Source organism: Nomascus leucogenys, chromosome 7b (assembly GCF_006542625.1).
Source record: "Nomascus leucogenys isolate Asia chromosome 7b, Asia_NLE_v1, whole genome shotgun sequence".
NCBI lineage: Eukaryota > Metazoa > Chordata > Mammalia > Primates > Hylobatidae > Nomascus > Nomascus leucogenys.
This window is the reverse complement of record NC_044387.1, coordinates 619,646-634,211: the sequence shown is the minus strand read 5'-3', so window position 1 is coordinate 634,211 and position 14,566 is coordinate 619,646. Positions and strand designations below refer to the sequence as shown.

At 53.0% G+C, this 14,566-nt stretch overlaps 1 protein-coding gene across 3 annotated transcripts in view; it reads left to right on the top strand.

Annotated features, from left to right (window-relative positions):
* The window catches only part of MOV10L1 (Mov10 like RISC complex RNA helicase 1), a 72,035-nt gene extending 58,008 nt beyond the window's left edge, over positions 1–14,027 (top strand). The window contains exons 20-27 of one of the 3 annotated variants that reach the window (XM_030815318.1): positions 1,941–2,040; positions 3,070–3,234; positions 5,389–5,562; positions 10,395–10,544; positions 12,001–12,108; positions 13,006–13,143; positions 13,282–13,373; positions 13,686–14,005. In XM_030815318.1, coding sequence (XP_030671178.1) covers positions 1,941–2,040; positions 3,070–3,234; positions 5,389–5,562; positions 10,395–10,544; positions 12,001–12,108; positions 13,006–13,143; positions 13,282–13,373; positions 13,686–13,767 — 1,009 coding nt within the window. In that variant the 3' untranslated portion in view covers positions 13,768–14,005. Of the gene's footprint in view, positions 1–1,940; positions 2,041–3,069; positions 3,235–5,388; positions 5,563–10,394; positions 10,545–12,000; positions 12,109–13,005; positions 13,144–13,281; positions 13,374–13,685 lie in introns of all 3 variants that reach the window. The other 2 variants (XM_030815320.1, XM_030815319.1) reach the window with 2 other exon arrangements.
* The last annotated feature ends 539 nt before the right edge of the window (positions 14,028–14,566 follow it).

The following is a 14,566-nucleotide window of genomic DNA, read 5'->3' as shown; positions in this document are numbered from 1 at the left end:
AAGGGCAAAGAAGTAGCAATGTCATCTGGCAAAAGTGACATTATATAACTGCAATTAATACAGAAGTGAAACCTAAATGCTTACATTCTAGGAAAGATATATAATGTTAATTTTTTTCAACAGAAATGGGGACATGAGATGGGGAAATGGCAGTGTGCTGATTTCCACATCTTTCACTGGGAGGGGTTCACGGTGTCACTTGTAAAATCCGTGTCTTGAGAGTTACACATTGAGACCTGAAGTGAAAGGTGTCAGCTGACCGTGAGTGGATGCAGGACATGTTGGGCCCAGCACTGCTGTAAGCAGGAGCCCACCCCTGCACAGGTCTGACCACAGGGTCTCACCCCACAATGGGACACCTGAGGCTCAGAGGTGGTGGATTTGCCCAGCGTCTAGGGTTGGAGAGGGGAGATCCTGGACTCAGCAGTGAGAAGGATGAACGTGGGCTCGGCAGTGAGAAGGGTGCGGGCCCAAGGTGCGTCCTGTTGAGTGTTGGCGTGGCTCCGGACAGTCTCTCTGCCCCATACCTGCTTCCTCAGGCATCAGGACCTGTTTCTGCCCCAACAGCATTTCCCCACTGAGGCCTCCTGACCACAGAGTAGAAGCTGCTGGGGTGGGCGAGCCAGGGAAGCCGGGGTGCCTGTTCCTCAGCTCGTGGCCCCAGGTGGGGCAGCCCCTCTGCGCTCTAGAAATAGATCATGTGCCGAGTGAGCTCCTGCTCTCCACTCAGTCCCGCAGCCTTCCCATGGCAAGAGCTCCGCAGCTTCTCCTGACGACTCCTTCCCGCAAAATCCCCAACCCGTCCATCAGCAACGCTGTGGACTCTCTGCCCCTGCACCTCCCTTGTCACACAGAGAAGGAGGAGCCAGACAGGTACCCGCCAGGAGGGCTGCTCTGTAGTTGGGAACCTCACTGAGTTTGCAGCAGGGGCCAGAATTGTAGGGAGCCATTCTAGAGACCCCATTTTCTTTTTTCTTTTTTTCTTTTTTTTTTTTTTTTTTTTTTTTTTTGTGATGGAGTCTCGCCCTGTCGCCCAAGCTGGAGTGCAGTGGCACATCTCAGCTCACTGCAAGCTCCGCCTCCCAGGTTCACACCATCCTCCTGCCTCAGCCTCCCAAGTAGCTGGGACTACAGGCGCCCGCTACCACACCCGGCTAATTTTTTTGTATTTTGAGTAGAGACGGGGTTTCACCGTGTTAGCCAGGATGGTCTCCATCTCCTGACCTCGTGATCCACCCATCTCAGCCTCCCAAAGTGCTGGGATTACAGGCGTGAGCCACCGTGCCTGGCCAACCCCATTTTCTTAATGATACCGCAGATTGGGAAGTGGCTCCTGGGGCCTCAGCCTATTGGCATGCAGGCCGGACGGTGCCCAGCTGAGAGTGGCTCACAAGGATGAGTCAAGAGGAAATGAGTGGATGGCAGGAGAGGCCATCTGTGGCCGCTTGCATGGCCAGGCCTGTTCTCAGCGCTTTACAGCGGCCAATTCAGCTGCTCTCACCTCAGCCGCCTCCTGAGAGACACGTGGGAGGTGGAAGCTCAGAGAGGGGAGGTCAGGACTAGAGCCTGGGTATTTTGATAATCACAGGAGTGAGACGCAGGTAGAGAGCTGGCCAGGAGCCTGTGGCGCTTCTCCTGTGAGCTGCCCCCAGGAGGCGCTCGTGTGTTGCCCGTCGCCCCCACCCCTTCCCTCCACATCTCTAGAAATACAGACACTGCATGCAGAGCACCGGATGCTGATGTGGCTTAGCAGGCATCTCCTGACACCTGTGGCCTGTCCTCCCTCCAGCCGGGTGACACCCAGACCCCCAGCTCCTGCACACCCCTGGGCAACCCCGCTGTGCCCCCGGGGTGCCGAGCGTGGCTTTGCCAGTGTGTCAGAGGCATCAATTGCTAAAACAATTCGGCAGAAATTACCATTTAGAACATCTTTGCTCTAGAGTTGGGCACTTCACTCACGTGTTTGTGGACGAGGCTGGGCAGGCAAGTGAGCCGGAATGCCTCATTCCTCTGGGGCTGATGTCGGACATCAGCGGCCAGGTAAGTCCCAACTACTGTGTGTGCTGCTTCCTCCTCACCCCGTTCTCCTGAGGGATGGGGCTTGCAGTCCTGCCGGGAACAGTCAGCCGTACAGGGGTCAGGTGGAAGTGCCAAGGACCCCGAGGTGCTGGGGGCCATGGGTCTCTATTGTACTTTATTCCTTTTGGACTAGAAGTGAATGTTTTGACTCATTTACTTGTAAAATGGAGGTAAGAGCCATTCTAGGTATCGGGGATACAGCGGTAAAGTCAGGAATGTGGTCCCTGCTCTGGGTGAGCCAGCCGTTCAGTGCCTGGAGGGGCGGACAGGGCCAGTGCTCCTGCATCTGACCCACTTGCCCCTCAGGCTGCCCCGGCCTCCAGCTCTGTGCATCCTCTGTCCTCTGCTCCCACCTGCTTCCTCCCCGGGTGCTTCTGATGGTGGCGTGGGCGTCACCTTGAACTCCCCCGATTCCCTCACTGTGGCTCATCAAGGTGAGCTCATCCAGCGTCCAGCGCTGGACGTTTCAGGCTCCTCCTTGGCGCCCATCCTAGATGTCTGTCCCAATTACCAGGCACTGTGGGGCGGAGCATGAAGGTGGGCCTAGGGAGGGAGCAGGGACTAGTCCAGGCAGAGCAGTGGCATAGGGCGGCCTCACCAGGTCAAGGCAACCATGGGCAAGAGGCAAGGGGCAGGTGGGATGCCAGCCATGCAGAAGCTTCCAGAAGATAGACGTCATCCTTGGGGCTCTTACCACTTTGAGAGATTCGCAGAAGAGAAAACCAGGCTGCAGAAGCTGGGCAGATAGCAGGACTTTGGGGGGGCAGATGGCAGGACTCCGGGGGGGCAGATGGCAGGACTTCAGGGGGAAGCAGGGAGAGACGGTTGCAAGCCCTGTCGGCATCCCCTGGTCTCCCAGTCCCTCCCATCGTCCCCTGCAGCCAGAGCGAGCATGGGGCCGTCCTGCATGCAGCCCCATTCCCACCTGAGCCCGTAGGAGTGGCAGCGGCACCCTCCCTGCATGAGCTGAGACAGGCCCTGTGTGTGCAGATCGTGCTGGCAGGAGACCCCATGCAGCTTGGCCCAGTCATTAAGTCCAGACTCGCCATGGCCTATGGGCTGAACGTGTCCTTGTTGGAACGGCTGATGTCTCGACCCGCGTACCAGAGGGACGAAAATGCTTTCGGTGCCTGTGGCGCACATAACCCCCTGTTGGTGAGTCACAGACTCCAGCGCGTTCCGGTCCCCAGTTAAGCAGACACAGGCCCTGGGGCAGTCGAGCAGCTCACCCTTCTGTCCACCTGAGTCATCTCCATCCGTGGGCAGAGTGCAGGGGAGCGCCCACCACAGCACCTCCCCCGTCAGCAGAAACTGCAGCCTGGTGCTGATGGCTGAGACTCTGGGGTCAGATACAGTAAAATAAATTAAAATCTGTGTTACTCTGTTAACGTAAGAAAAGCAGGAAGTAACTTTTGTGTCTTAAAAAGCCTGCCCTAGAGTGACTGCAGGCAGTGTCTCCTCAGTGGGCTCCGACCCCGAGGTCCCACTGAAGGGCAGGTTCTGGGCTCTCAGTCAACCTTGTACCAAATTCTGAGGGATGGGCTTTGGGATTTGCATCTTTGGAGCCCCCAGCACACTGAGCTTGGGCCTCCAGGGCCCATCATTAAAGTGAACCAAGTAGCCTCAGTTTGTAAGCCCCTGTAGCCCACAGAAGAACAGTCTCCATCTGATTCCCGTTGCCAGTATTAACATCAATAGAAAATGAGGGGCAGTTACCATGGGCAGACTTTCAGGGAAAAGGACTGGACCCCATTCTTGGTTGTCAAGGGTGGGGAGCAGGTGGGGGTCTTCAGGCCAAGGAAGGTCTCATGAGGGACCACCCGCAAGACAGGTACCGGCTGTGCCAAGAGGCCATGAAACTGCCCCCAGGAAGACGGCCAGCCGCGAGCAGCTGCTGGGCCCAGAGGGCGCCTGAGAGCTCTGCTGCCCCCCCGGAGGTTCGCCTCATCCTCCAGTACCGCTGTGCGCCTGCACCCGCTAGCTGCTTTGCTGGAGGTGTGGGTGCAGGTGACGTGGCCGCAGCAGGAGAGACCAGCACGCTGCCATCACCACCGTCCCCACCACACAGCCTTCAGGGCAGGTGCATGCAGCACACGGCCACAGGTACAAAAAGACCCTGCCGCACGGGAGGTGAAGGCCTTGTCCTATGCAGGGCCTGGGCAGTGTCCTGCACCCTCCAACCAGAGCGGCTGCCACAGTGACCCCAGGAGGCTACATACTTCCTTTCTCTTCCCCAGCAGCTGCCCATGTCCAGCTAAGGCAGAGGTGCCGTGACTCTAGATCACATTTGGAGTTTGGAGTAGCACGCTGGAGGCTGGACACGTTCTAGTTAGGCTTGACAGAGTCGGGAGGACTCATGGGGCCAATAATGGCGTTCTCGTGCCAGTGTCATCTGGCAAGTAACAGACAGCACTGCGGGAACACAGGTTTTCACCAACAGGGGCTTTGTTAACTCATCCCAAGGAGGGAGAGCCCTAGGCGTGTTCTCCCCAGCAGTGTCTCCCCGAGGGATAGTCCGTGACAGAAGGGCAGAGGGTGCAGCATTGCATGCAGAGGACGGCTCCCCGCGGCACAGATGCAGCAAGTCCTCATGCCAACACATGGCTCACATGATGAGCAGGGTCAAGACTGAGCAGTGCTCTGACTGGTTGAACTCCTGTAGTCCCTGGAGACCCTCCCTGGCTGCTTACACCAGCACCAGGGGAAGAGCGCCTGCCCTGAGTGAGCTTCCCAGGCAAGTTGGAGGCAGACAGTAAAGGTGTCCCATGTACTGGTGACATCACAGTCACCCTCAACCGCATCAGTGAAGTCACAGCCAGGCCCGCCCAGGGCTGGCCATGCCCCCAGAGTCACAGTGTCTATACTCTCCTGGCCCAGGGGCCCAGGAGCTCTTCCTTCCCTGTGGCCAAGCGGAGGCAGGGCTGTGTGGGCCAGCAAGACGCTGTTTCCAGGGTGAAGCTCTCAGCACACGAGGGAGGCATCCACCTACCCTCTACCCGGCTGCTGGGTTCCAGGTGGCAGGAGCCCTTTAAGAGGCCCCTCAGCCACACCCAGACCCAGGAGAGGAACAGAGGGCAGTCATCACACCCTTTTCTTCCTGATGTTTCCATTTTCTATTCAGATGGACCCTTGGCTTGACCATCATCCAAGGGCTTGGTCTGGGGGCAGGCGACACACAGGGGCGCAGGGACAGAGTCAGGCTTGGAAGTCAGGCAGGCCTCACGTTTGCCATGCAGAACCGCTTTTCCTTCGACAGAAACTGTGCCGGGTACCACCTTCCCCTTGTGACCCATCACCATCTCCTTGCAGGTCACAAAGCTGGTGAAGAACTACCGATCCCACGAGGCCCTGCTGACGCTGCCCTCACGGCTGTTCTACCACAGGGAACTCGAGGTCTGTGCGGACCCCACAGTAGTGACCTCCTTGCTGGGCTGGGAGAAGTTGCCTAAGAAAGGCTTCCCTCTCATCTTCCATGGTGTGCGGGTGAGTTGTGTCTTGAACCCATAGGTGACCGTGTCGGGTAAGGACAGTGTGGCAGGAGGTCCTTCCTCCCAGGTGAGGCTCTGTCACCTGCCTGTGGCGGGGCAGATGTTCTGCTGGTCTCCAGAGAGTGAAAAACCATCGGGGTCTTGTGCCCCCCAAGATGGATGCCGACTTCTCCTGCCAGATGAGTTGTGCCTGGCACCAAGGGGGCATCACGGGCACCACTCTCAGGTGGTAACAGCAGACAAGCACTGGGCTCCAAGAGAAGCGAAGCTGCCCAGTGAGCTCTGGAGGGCTTGGGGAAGCTCGCAGGGCTGTGTGGCTGGGGACATCCCGGGGCCGCAGGAAGCTCCCAGAGGCCACCACTGCCTCCCTCCTGGTGCTTCCCTTGAGGGTTGGAGCTGTCAGGAGAGAGCCCGGTAGGGAAGGCAGCAGCTGCGAGCCCGAGCCGTGTGCCTGGGGCCTGAGGAGTGACAGGCCACCACCCCTTCTCCGAGGCCTCACGGAGGGACAGAGTTAGATGCTCAGTGGCCAAGCAAAATTACAAGCATTCACTAAAATGAGATGGTTTGTATTAGGAATTTAGTTAGAGCAGAAATCAAGTTTTGCATTAACCCCCTGCCCCAGAAGAAGGGGCATTCAAGGTATCTGCAGTGAGGGCTGCACCCGGGCCACACGGGGAACCCTGGTGCCAGTGCCCCTTCCATGCCACGGGCCCCGGAGGACAGGGGTCCAGGTTACACCACTCGGCTGCCTCGGGGCCTCTGCATTCCATGCCCCACCCAGCAGTGACCCCCAGTTGCTCTTCGTAAGTTCCTGAGGGAGAAAATCTGTCTGTGATCTGTCCAAAGTGGTGGGGTGGGATATGTGTATGGTGGCTGTGGGGTTCTCACATTTGGAAGGGAAGGGGTCCTGAGGGGAATCTGCAGTGAGCTGGACACCTCAAGACATGGTGCACTCTGAGGTGGGTCCCTCCCCAGCAGTGGTCTCCCGCCATCTGTCCTCCTAGCTCTACCCATCCTTAGAAGCTTTCCTGGGTATCAGGAAAACACATTAGTGGCCAGGCACAGGGGCTCACCTGTAACCCCAGCACTTCAGGAGGCTGAGGCAGGAGGATTGCTTGAGCCTAAGAGTTCAAGATTGGCCTGGGTAACATAGTGAAACTCCCATCTCTTAAAAAAAAAAATTTTTTTTTTTAATTAGCTGAGCATGGTGGCATGTGCCTTTGGTCCCGGCTACTTGGGAGGCTGAGGCAGGAGGATCACTTGAGCCCGAGATTGAGGCTGCAGTGAGCTAAGATTGCACCACTGTACCCCAGCCCAGGCGACAGAGTGAGACCCTGACTCTAAAAACTATATAAATAAATATAAATAAATGCATGGAGGCTGTCACTCAGCAGCTCTGTGTCCTGGCCTAGGATCTGTCCACCGGATAGGCTGTGGCAGAGAAGAGTCATGAAGCCTCTCGTTCTCGTTGTGCTCCTCATCAAATTATCCTTGGGTTTCTGATCGTTCTTGTCTTACGAATTTTAACTGCCGTGTTTCATGCATATAATTTATCATTGCTTTATCTTCCTCATTATGTAATATCCTTCCATACTGTCATGTGTTTTAGTCTTAAATTCTACCTCGTAATATTAACATTGCCCCTTTTTTCTTTTTACCTGGTACGTCTTTGCCCTCTTCATTTTTTATTGTTGTATTTCTTAGGAGCAGCTAGGTTTTTATATTTAATCCATTTTGGGAGTCAGTTTGCTTTTAGTGACATAAATCAGCCCAGTCTATAGTGATTTCACATGATTTCTTCTTTATCTTTCTTAGTTATTTTATTTCCTGATTTTTTCTAGTTGATTGGTTGCTATTCATTGAATTGTTTCTCAATTTAGAAGTTTCTGCTATAAGTTTCCATCCCATTAATCTTTTAAGTTTCTTCAGTCATTTATTATTTACAATAAATGAGTAAGTTAATGGTTTAACAATAACAGCAAAATTAATTCTTACTGCTTTATCTGGTGGTCACTTTTTTGGGTTTTGTTTTGTGGGTTTTTTTTTTTTTTTTGAGACAAAGTTTTGCTCTTTCACCCCAGCTGGGGTGCAATGGCGCCAATCTCGGCTCACTGCAACCTCCGCCTTCCAGGTTCAAGCGATTCTCGTGCCTCAGCCTCCCAAGTAGCTGGGACTACAGGCGCCTGCCACCACGTCCAACTAATTTTTGTATTTTTACTGCTTTATCTGGCGGTGACTTTTGGGGGGTTTTGTTTGTCTGTTTTGTTTTGAGACAGGGTTTTGTTCTGTCACCCTGGCTGGAGTGCAGTGGTGCAATCTTGGCTCGCTGCAACTTCTGCCTCCCAGTTTCAAGCAATTCTCATGCCTCCGACTCCCTAGGATCTGGGACTGCAGGTGCCTGCCACCACATCCGGCTAATTTTTGTATTTTTAGTAGAGACGGGGTTTCACCATGTTGGCTCGGCTAGTCTCGAACTCCTGACCTCGTGATCTGCCCGCCTTGGCCTCCCAAAGTGCTGGTATTACAGGCGTGAGCCACCGCACCCAGCCTGGTGGTCACTTTTTTAAATTCTAGGGCCGGACGTAGGAGGCCAAGGCAGGCAGATTGCTTGAGCCCAGGAGTTCAAGAACGGCCAGGACAACATAGCAAGACCCTATCTCTACAAAAAATACAAAAATTATCCGGGCATGGTGATGCACACTTGTAGGCCCAGCTACTCAGGAGGCTGAGTGGGAGGATCACCTGAGCCTGGGGAGGTTGAGGTTGCAGTGAACTGTGATCATGCCCTGGCACTTTAGTCTGGGCGACAGAGTGAAACCCTGTCTCATTCATTCATTCATTCATAAATAAATGTACACATAATATAAAATTTGTCATGTTAAAAACCTCTTTTTTTTTTTTTTTTGAGACAGTTGTCTCACTCTGTCACCCAGGCTGGAGTACAGTGGCATGATATTGGGTCACTGCAACCTCCGCCTCCCAGGTTCAAGCAGTTCTCATGCCTCAGCCTCCCGAGCAACTGGGACTACAGGCGTGCCCCACCATGCCCAGCTAATTTTTGTATTTTTAGTAGAGACAGGGTTTCACCATGTTGGCCAGGCTGGTCTCAAACTCTTGACCTCAAGTGATCTGCCCACCTCGGCCTCCCAAAGTGCTGGGATTACAGGCGTGAGCCACCGCGCCCGGACTCCATTTTTAAGTGTAAAGTTTAATAGCGTTAAGTATATTCACATTGTTTTGCAGTCTCCAGAACTTTTATCTTGCAGTATTAAAATTCTATACCCATGAAACAGTAACTTTCTTCCCTGCAGCCCCTAGCAGCCACCATTCTACTTTCTGACTGTATGAATTCAGCTGTTCTAGGTACTTCATACAAGTGGAATTAATCATGGAGTGTTTGTCCTTCTGTGACCAGCTTATTGCACTGAGCATCATGTCCTCAAGGTTCATCCATGTTGTGGTGTGTGTCAGAATTTCCTCCCTTTTGGGGGCTGAGTAACATTGTATTGTGTGCATATACCACACTTGGCTTATCAGTTCATCTGTCAGTGGACACTTGGTCTGCAGACGTTTGACTATTGTGAGTAGTGCTGCTACAATGGGTGTACAAATATCTATTTGAGACCCTGCCTTCAGTCCTCATGGGTACATACCCGGAAGCGGAATTGTTGGCAATTCTAGTCTTAATTTTTTGAGAAACCATCATCTTGCTTTCCACAGTACCTGCAGTATTCCACACCCCACCAACAGTGCCACAGGGTTCCAGTTTCCCCACATCCTCACCACCACTTATTTTCTGGGTTGTTTTATAGTAGCCATCTTAGTGGGAGTGAGGTGTAGCTCACTGTAGTTTTGATTTGCATTTCCCCAGTGATTTGTGACATTGAGCAGCTCTTCATGTACCTGTTGGCCATTTGTATGTCTCCTTTGGAGAATTCAGGTCCTTTGCCCGTATTTAATTGGTCACTTTTTGTCAGTGAGTTTAAGACTTCCTCGTAGCTTTGAATATTAACTTCCTATATACTATTTGCAAAGGTTTTCTCCCCCTCCGCAGATTATCTTTTCACGTTGTTGATTGCGTCCGTTGATGCCCAGACATTTTCCATTTGGATGTAGTCCAGCGTATCCCTTTTAGTTATTGCCAGTGGCTTTGGAGTCGTATCCAAGAAATCATTGCCAAACCCAATGTCATGGGGCTTTTTCCATTTTCCTCCAAGAATTTTATGGATTTAGGTCTTAGGTTTAGATCTTCGATCCACCTTGAGTTTACGTTCCCAGGTGGCGTCAGGTGAGAGTCCATGTTCATCCTTTTCATGTGGCTCTCTAGTTTTTCCAGCAGCATTGGTTGAAAAACTGCCCTGGCACCCTTGTCAAAAGTCATCTGGCCATATACGCAAGGGTTTATTTCTAGGTTCTCCGTTCTACCCTGTTGATCTATATGTCTGTCTTTTATGTCAGTATATCTCATTAATGTTTTCTAAGGAAGAGTATTTTCAAGATGAGAAGTAGCTATATCAAAGGTCTAATATCCAAAAAAAAAAAAAAAAAAGATGAGAAATACCAGCCAGCCCTCCACTCCAGGGTTCAGACCTGAGTGTCGGACTTGTGTGACCCGTCCTCCTCTGTAGCGTTTAGCATGACTGTGAGCCATTTCATCATTATTTAACATATGCCATCTGCCCTGCTCACATGTAAGTTCTGCACGAGAGCAGGGATTTATTCTGTCATATTCAGTGTGTATTCCCAGCACCGACTTCAGCTCCTGGATTGTAGCCTTCTGGTGAATATTCATGAAATAAAGTAGGTTTTCTCTCCTCACCAACCCAGGGCAGCGAGGTACGGGAGGGAAAAAGCCCATCGTGGTTCAACCCGACCGAGGCCGTCCAGGTCCTGCGCTACTGCTGCCTCCTGGCCCAGAGCATCTCCAGTCAGGTGTCTGCCAGCGACATTGGCGTCATCACGCCCTACCGGAAGCAGGTATGCCCTGCCCAGGCACGCCTGGCTCTGTGAGGTCCCTGCAGCCCTGCTCCTTGGCTCCTGCAGCTCCACAGAGGCAGGAACAAGCTCCTTGTGAGCAGCAGCAGGTTTTTAAAGGAGCAGGACCACACTTGAATGTCGTTCAACATGAGAGGTCAACCAACTGCCATCCACGGGCCAGTTCCAGGCAGCTGGCAGCTTTTCTATGGCTGGAGCCTAGAACAGTTTTTACATTTCTAAATGGTTACATTTATATGTCCCTTGATATTTGGCCCTTTGGGAAAACATTTGCCAACCCCCAGCTTTAACCCAGTGTTTCTCAAAGGGGGCACTTTGGGTATATTTGAATGGGACGCTTCTCATTTCGTATGACTCTGTGATGTGATTATAGGAGAGTTAGCGTCCCCAGGCCCCAGGGGCTGGTCCCAGGAAGCATCTCCACATGTTCACAGTGGCCCTGGAGCTCTGGTGGGGACACAGGTGCCTCCCATGCCAAACGCCAGGTTTCGTTCGTGAAGCATGTGTCCCTGTGGTATTCACACCACCAAGCAGAACTTGGAAAGAACCCCCAAAATGCAGAAGAAAAGGTGGGTCCCCTAGTCCATCACAGTAACATCACCTGTACCGCGTGCATGCTGACCGCAGAGCCCTTCACAGATGTTATGTTTCCTTTTTTCTGACCTCGGGGCCTTGAGAGGTGAGTGCTTAGTTCTCGCAGAGGTACAGATGTTACGAAGGCTTGTGGAGACAAGTAAGTTGCCAAGCATCACACAGCCAGTGTCCTGGTGTCTTAACCTCAGCTCGTAGGTGCCATCCTGCTGAGACACACACCTCAGCTCTAAGCAGCAGACACGCATCTCATTTCTCCTGAAGGATTTCCTCCATCCTTGATGTGTGCTTGTGGGGAGGGAGGATTTTCCACATGAAACTTGGCTTTCCTAATTAGTATTGTCCCCCGTCCCCAGTTTAACTAAAACTGCAATTTGTGTTCTAATCAATTCAGATTAGAAGAAAGCAATAAAGAATTTAAAAAATATACTGCACATTGGCCAATATTTGCTTTACGCTGTGATGTGTAAAGAAATTGATTTGTACATGCCGGGCGTGGTGGCTCACGCCTGTAATCCCAGCACTTTGGGAGGCCGAGGTAGGCAGATCACAAGGTCAGGAGTTCGAGACCAGCCTAGCCAATATGGTGAAACCCTCTCTCTACTAAAAAATACAAAAAATTAGCCAGGCGTGGTGGCACGCACCCATAATCCCAGCTGCTCAGGAGGCTGAGGCAGGAGAATTGCTTAAACCCGGGAGGCAGAGGTTGCAGTGAGCCGAGATCACGCCACTGCACTCCAGCCTGGGTGACAGAGTAAGACTCTGTCTCAGAAAAAAAAAAAAAAAAAGGAAAAGAAATGGATATGTACGGTGTTATCTTCAGCGTTTCTTTTAATCTGTTCTCAAGGTGGAGAAAATCAGAATTCTTTTGCGTAACGTTGACCTGATGGATATAAAGGTTGGATCAGTAGAGGAGTTTCAAGGACAAGAGTATCTGGTCATCATCATTTCGACCGTAGGTATCCCTGTTCTCCGTGGGGATGGCCAGTCAGGCGCTTGCTGCCCTGGGGGTTCTGGGGGCTTCAGATCTAAAGGGGCAGAGGCCAATTCCCAGCCCGGAGAAGCAGCTGCAGGCGGAGACTCCCTAGGCCCAGGAGCCATCGTAAGCAGTGGCTGTGGGAAGGTCTTTTAAAACAATACTCAAAGACTAAGACACAGGAAAGTAAAGAGAAGGGACCCAGGAAGACATGGTGAATGCCTTGGAGAAGGAGGGACACGAAGTTGGAAGAACAGGCAGCTGAGGAGCAGAGAGTGGGAGGGCAGGTACCCGCAGGAGAGCCCCTAAGACTCCGCCATCCAGACAGCCACAAGTGTGAGGGCTCCCTGTCTGCAGATGGAGTGCCGATGAGACCCATCCCTTTCTGCTGCCCTTCCTCCTCCCGCTTCTCTCCCTCCCCCCTCCTCCTGTTTCTTTTTTTTTTTTTTTTTTTTTTTTGAGATGGCGTCTCACTCTGTCACCCAGGCTGGAGTGCAGTGGTGCTATCTCGGCTCACTGCAAGCTCCGCCTCCCAGGTTCACGCCATTCTCCTGCCTCAGCCTCCCGAGTAGCTGGGACTACAGGTGCCTGCCACCACGCCTGGCTAATTTTTTTTTGTATTAGTAGAGACGGGGTTTCACCATGTTAGCCAGGATGGTCTCGATCTCCTGACCTCGTGATCCTCCCACCTTGGCCTCCCAAAGTGCTAGGATTACAGGCATGAGCCACCGTGCCTGGCCTCCTGTTTCTTTTTGAACCAAAAATGAGGTCATTCTGCTATTTAACATTTTTAAATGTTTTCATATATCAAGAGTTTCTCTTCATGCCCCCCAAAAACTTCAAGTGCCATTTTTATTCATCTCTGTGTGCTTTTAGGTACGGTCAAATGAAGATAGATTTGAAGATGATCGATATTTTTTGGGTTTCTTGTCCAACTCAAAAAGATTTAATGTTGCAATCACCAGACCCAAAGCTTTGCTGATAGTGCTGGGAAACCCCCATGTTCTCGTTCGAGTGAGTTTTCAGGCACTGGGTGGGCTGTGATCACTTAAGGAGGGAGGGTCCAGGTCACTAGGGATGAGATGTACGCGGCACCAGGAGACATGGGGCCTTCACTTGCTCTCACACCAGGCTAATTGTTATTGCCAACAGGACCCCTGTTTTGGTGCTTTGCTGGAATACAGTATTACGAACGGTGTTTACATGGGATGCGATTTACCTCCTGAACTGCAGTCTCTGCAAAAGTGAGCGCTTCTGCTGTCTTCCTCAAAGACAGGCTGGCTCTAGAACGTGCTCTAGCCTGCCCTCCCCTGCTCCCCTCACGCCCATCCACATACCCACCTGCAGCCTTAGTCCTCTGCCGGCCACCTTCCTCACCTCATCCTGGGCTGCAGCAGCCATTGTTTCCTGGACATTTGGGGTCATGTCACCTTTCCCACATAGGCTAACAGGGTAAACTAAGTCCCCTTGTAAAACCCACATTGAGAAAAGAGTGCTGCTCCCAGCCCACTGTGGGAGCCTGACTCACTGGCCATCCGCTTCTTCTCTGTCTACAGCTGTGGCAAGGGGGTGGCAGACCCCTCCTACCCAGTGGTGCCAGAATCCACAGGACCAGAGAAGCATCAGGAGCCCAGCTGATCTGCAGTGGCTGACAGCAGGGAGGCCATGTGCTCGGCCTGGCCACGTTGCTGTTACAGTCTGCTCCGTGGCTCCTGTGGCCTGCCCTTGTCTCGCAGCCAGGCAGGGTTGTGTGTGGGTGTGGGGCTGCCAGGTTGGACGCAGCTGCTGCTGCCATGACTTTGGCATATGCCAGCCTGTTCCTGCCACAGGGCAGTCACTGCCGCCTACCCTGAAATAAACCCTCGAGTGACCCCCAGCAGCCTTTCAACCTCAACATGTGTGCCCGTGTCAGTGATGACCAGGGTTTCATGTGGCCTCTCAGCCCTGCTGGCGCAGTTTCTGGAGATGGCTTGCTGTCCACTTCGCCTGAACTAGCCGTGTGTCAGGCTCCAGGCAAGGCTGCCAGCTCCACTCAGCAGAGCGCCAGGGCCATGGACCAGGCATGCAGAGCCCACAGGGCCTGAGGCTCTACATGGGGCCAGGGTTGTGGGGGTGGCACTCAGGCCTGCCCTAGGCCCAGTGCTTCTGGGAGTTTGCAGCTGGGCGGGTTCCTGGGTGCAGGCCTGCACCCTAGGGGTACTGAGTTTAGGGGTTGTTAGAACACATCTGTGGGCCAGAAATAAAACACGTGGAGATGGGCGACGCACCTCAGGCCAGGAGGAGCAGAGTGGTGGCAGGAAGAACGCTTGGGGTGAGCCCCACACTGTCCTCAGCCTGGTGCAGGGTCTCAGTACAGCAGCCCGGCTGGAACACAGGACCCCCGGGGTTCGGAGATGCCGCCCATATACACCCAGGGCCCCAGAGGAGGCCAACGCCG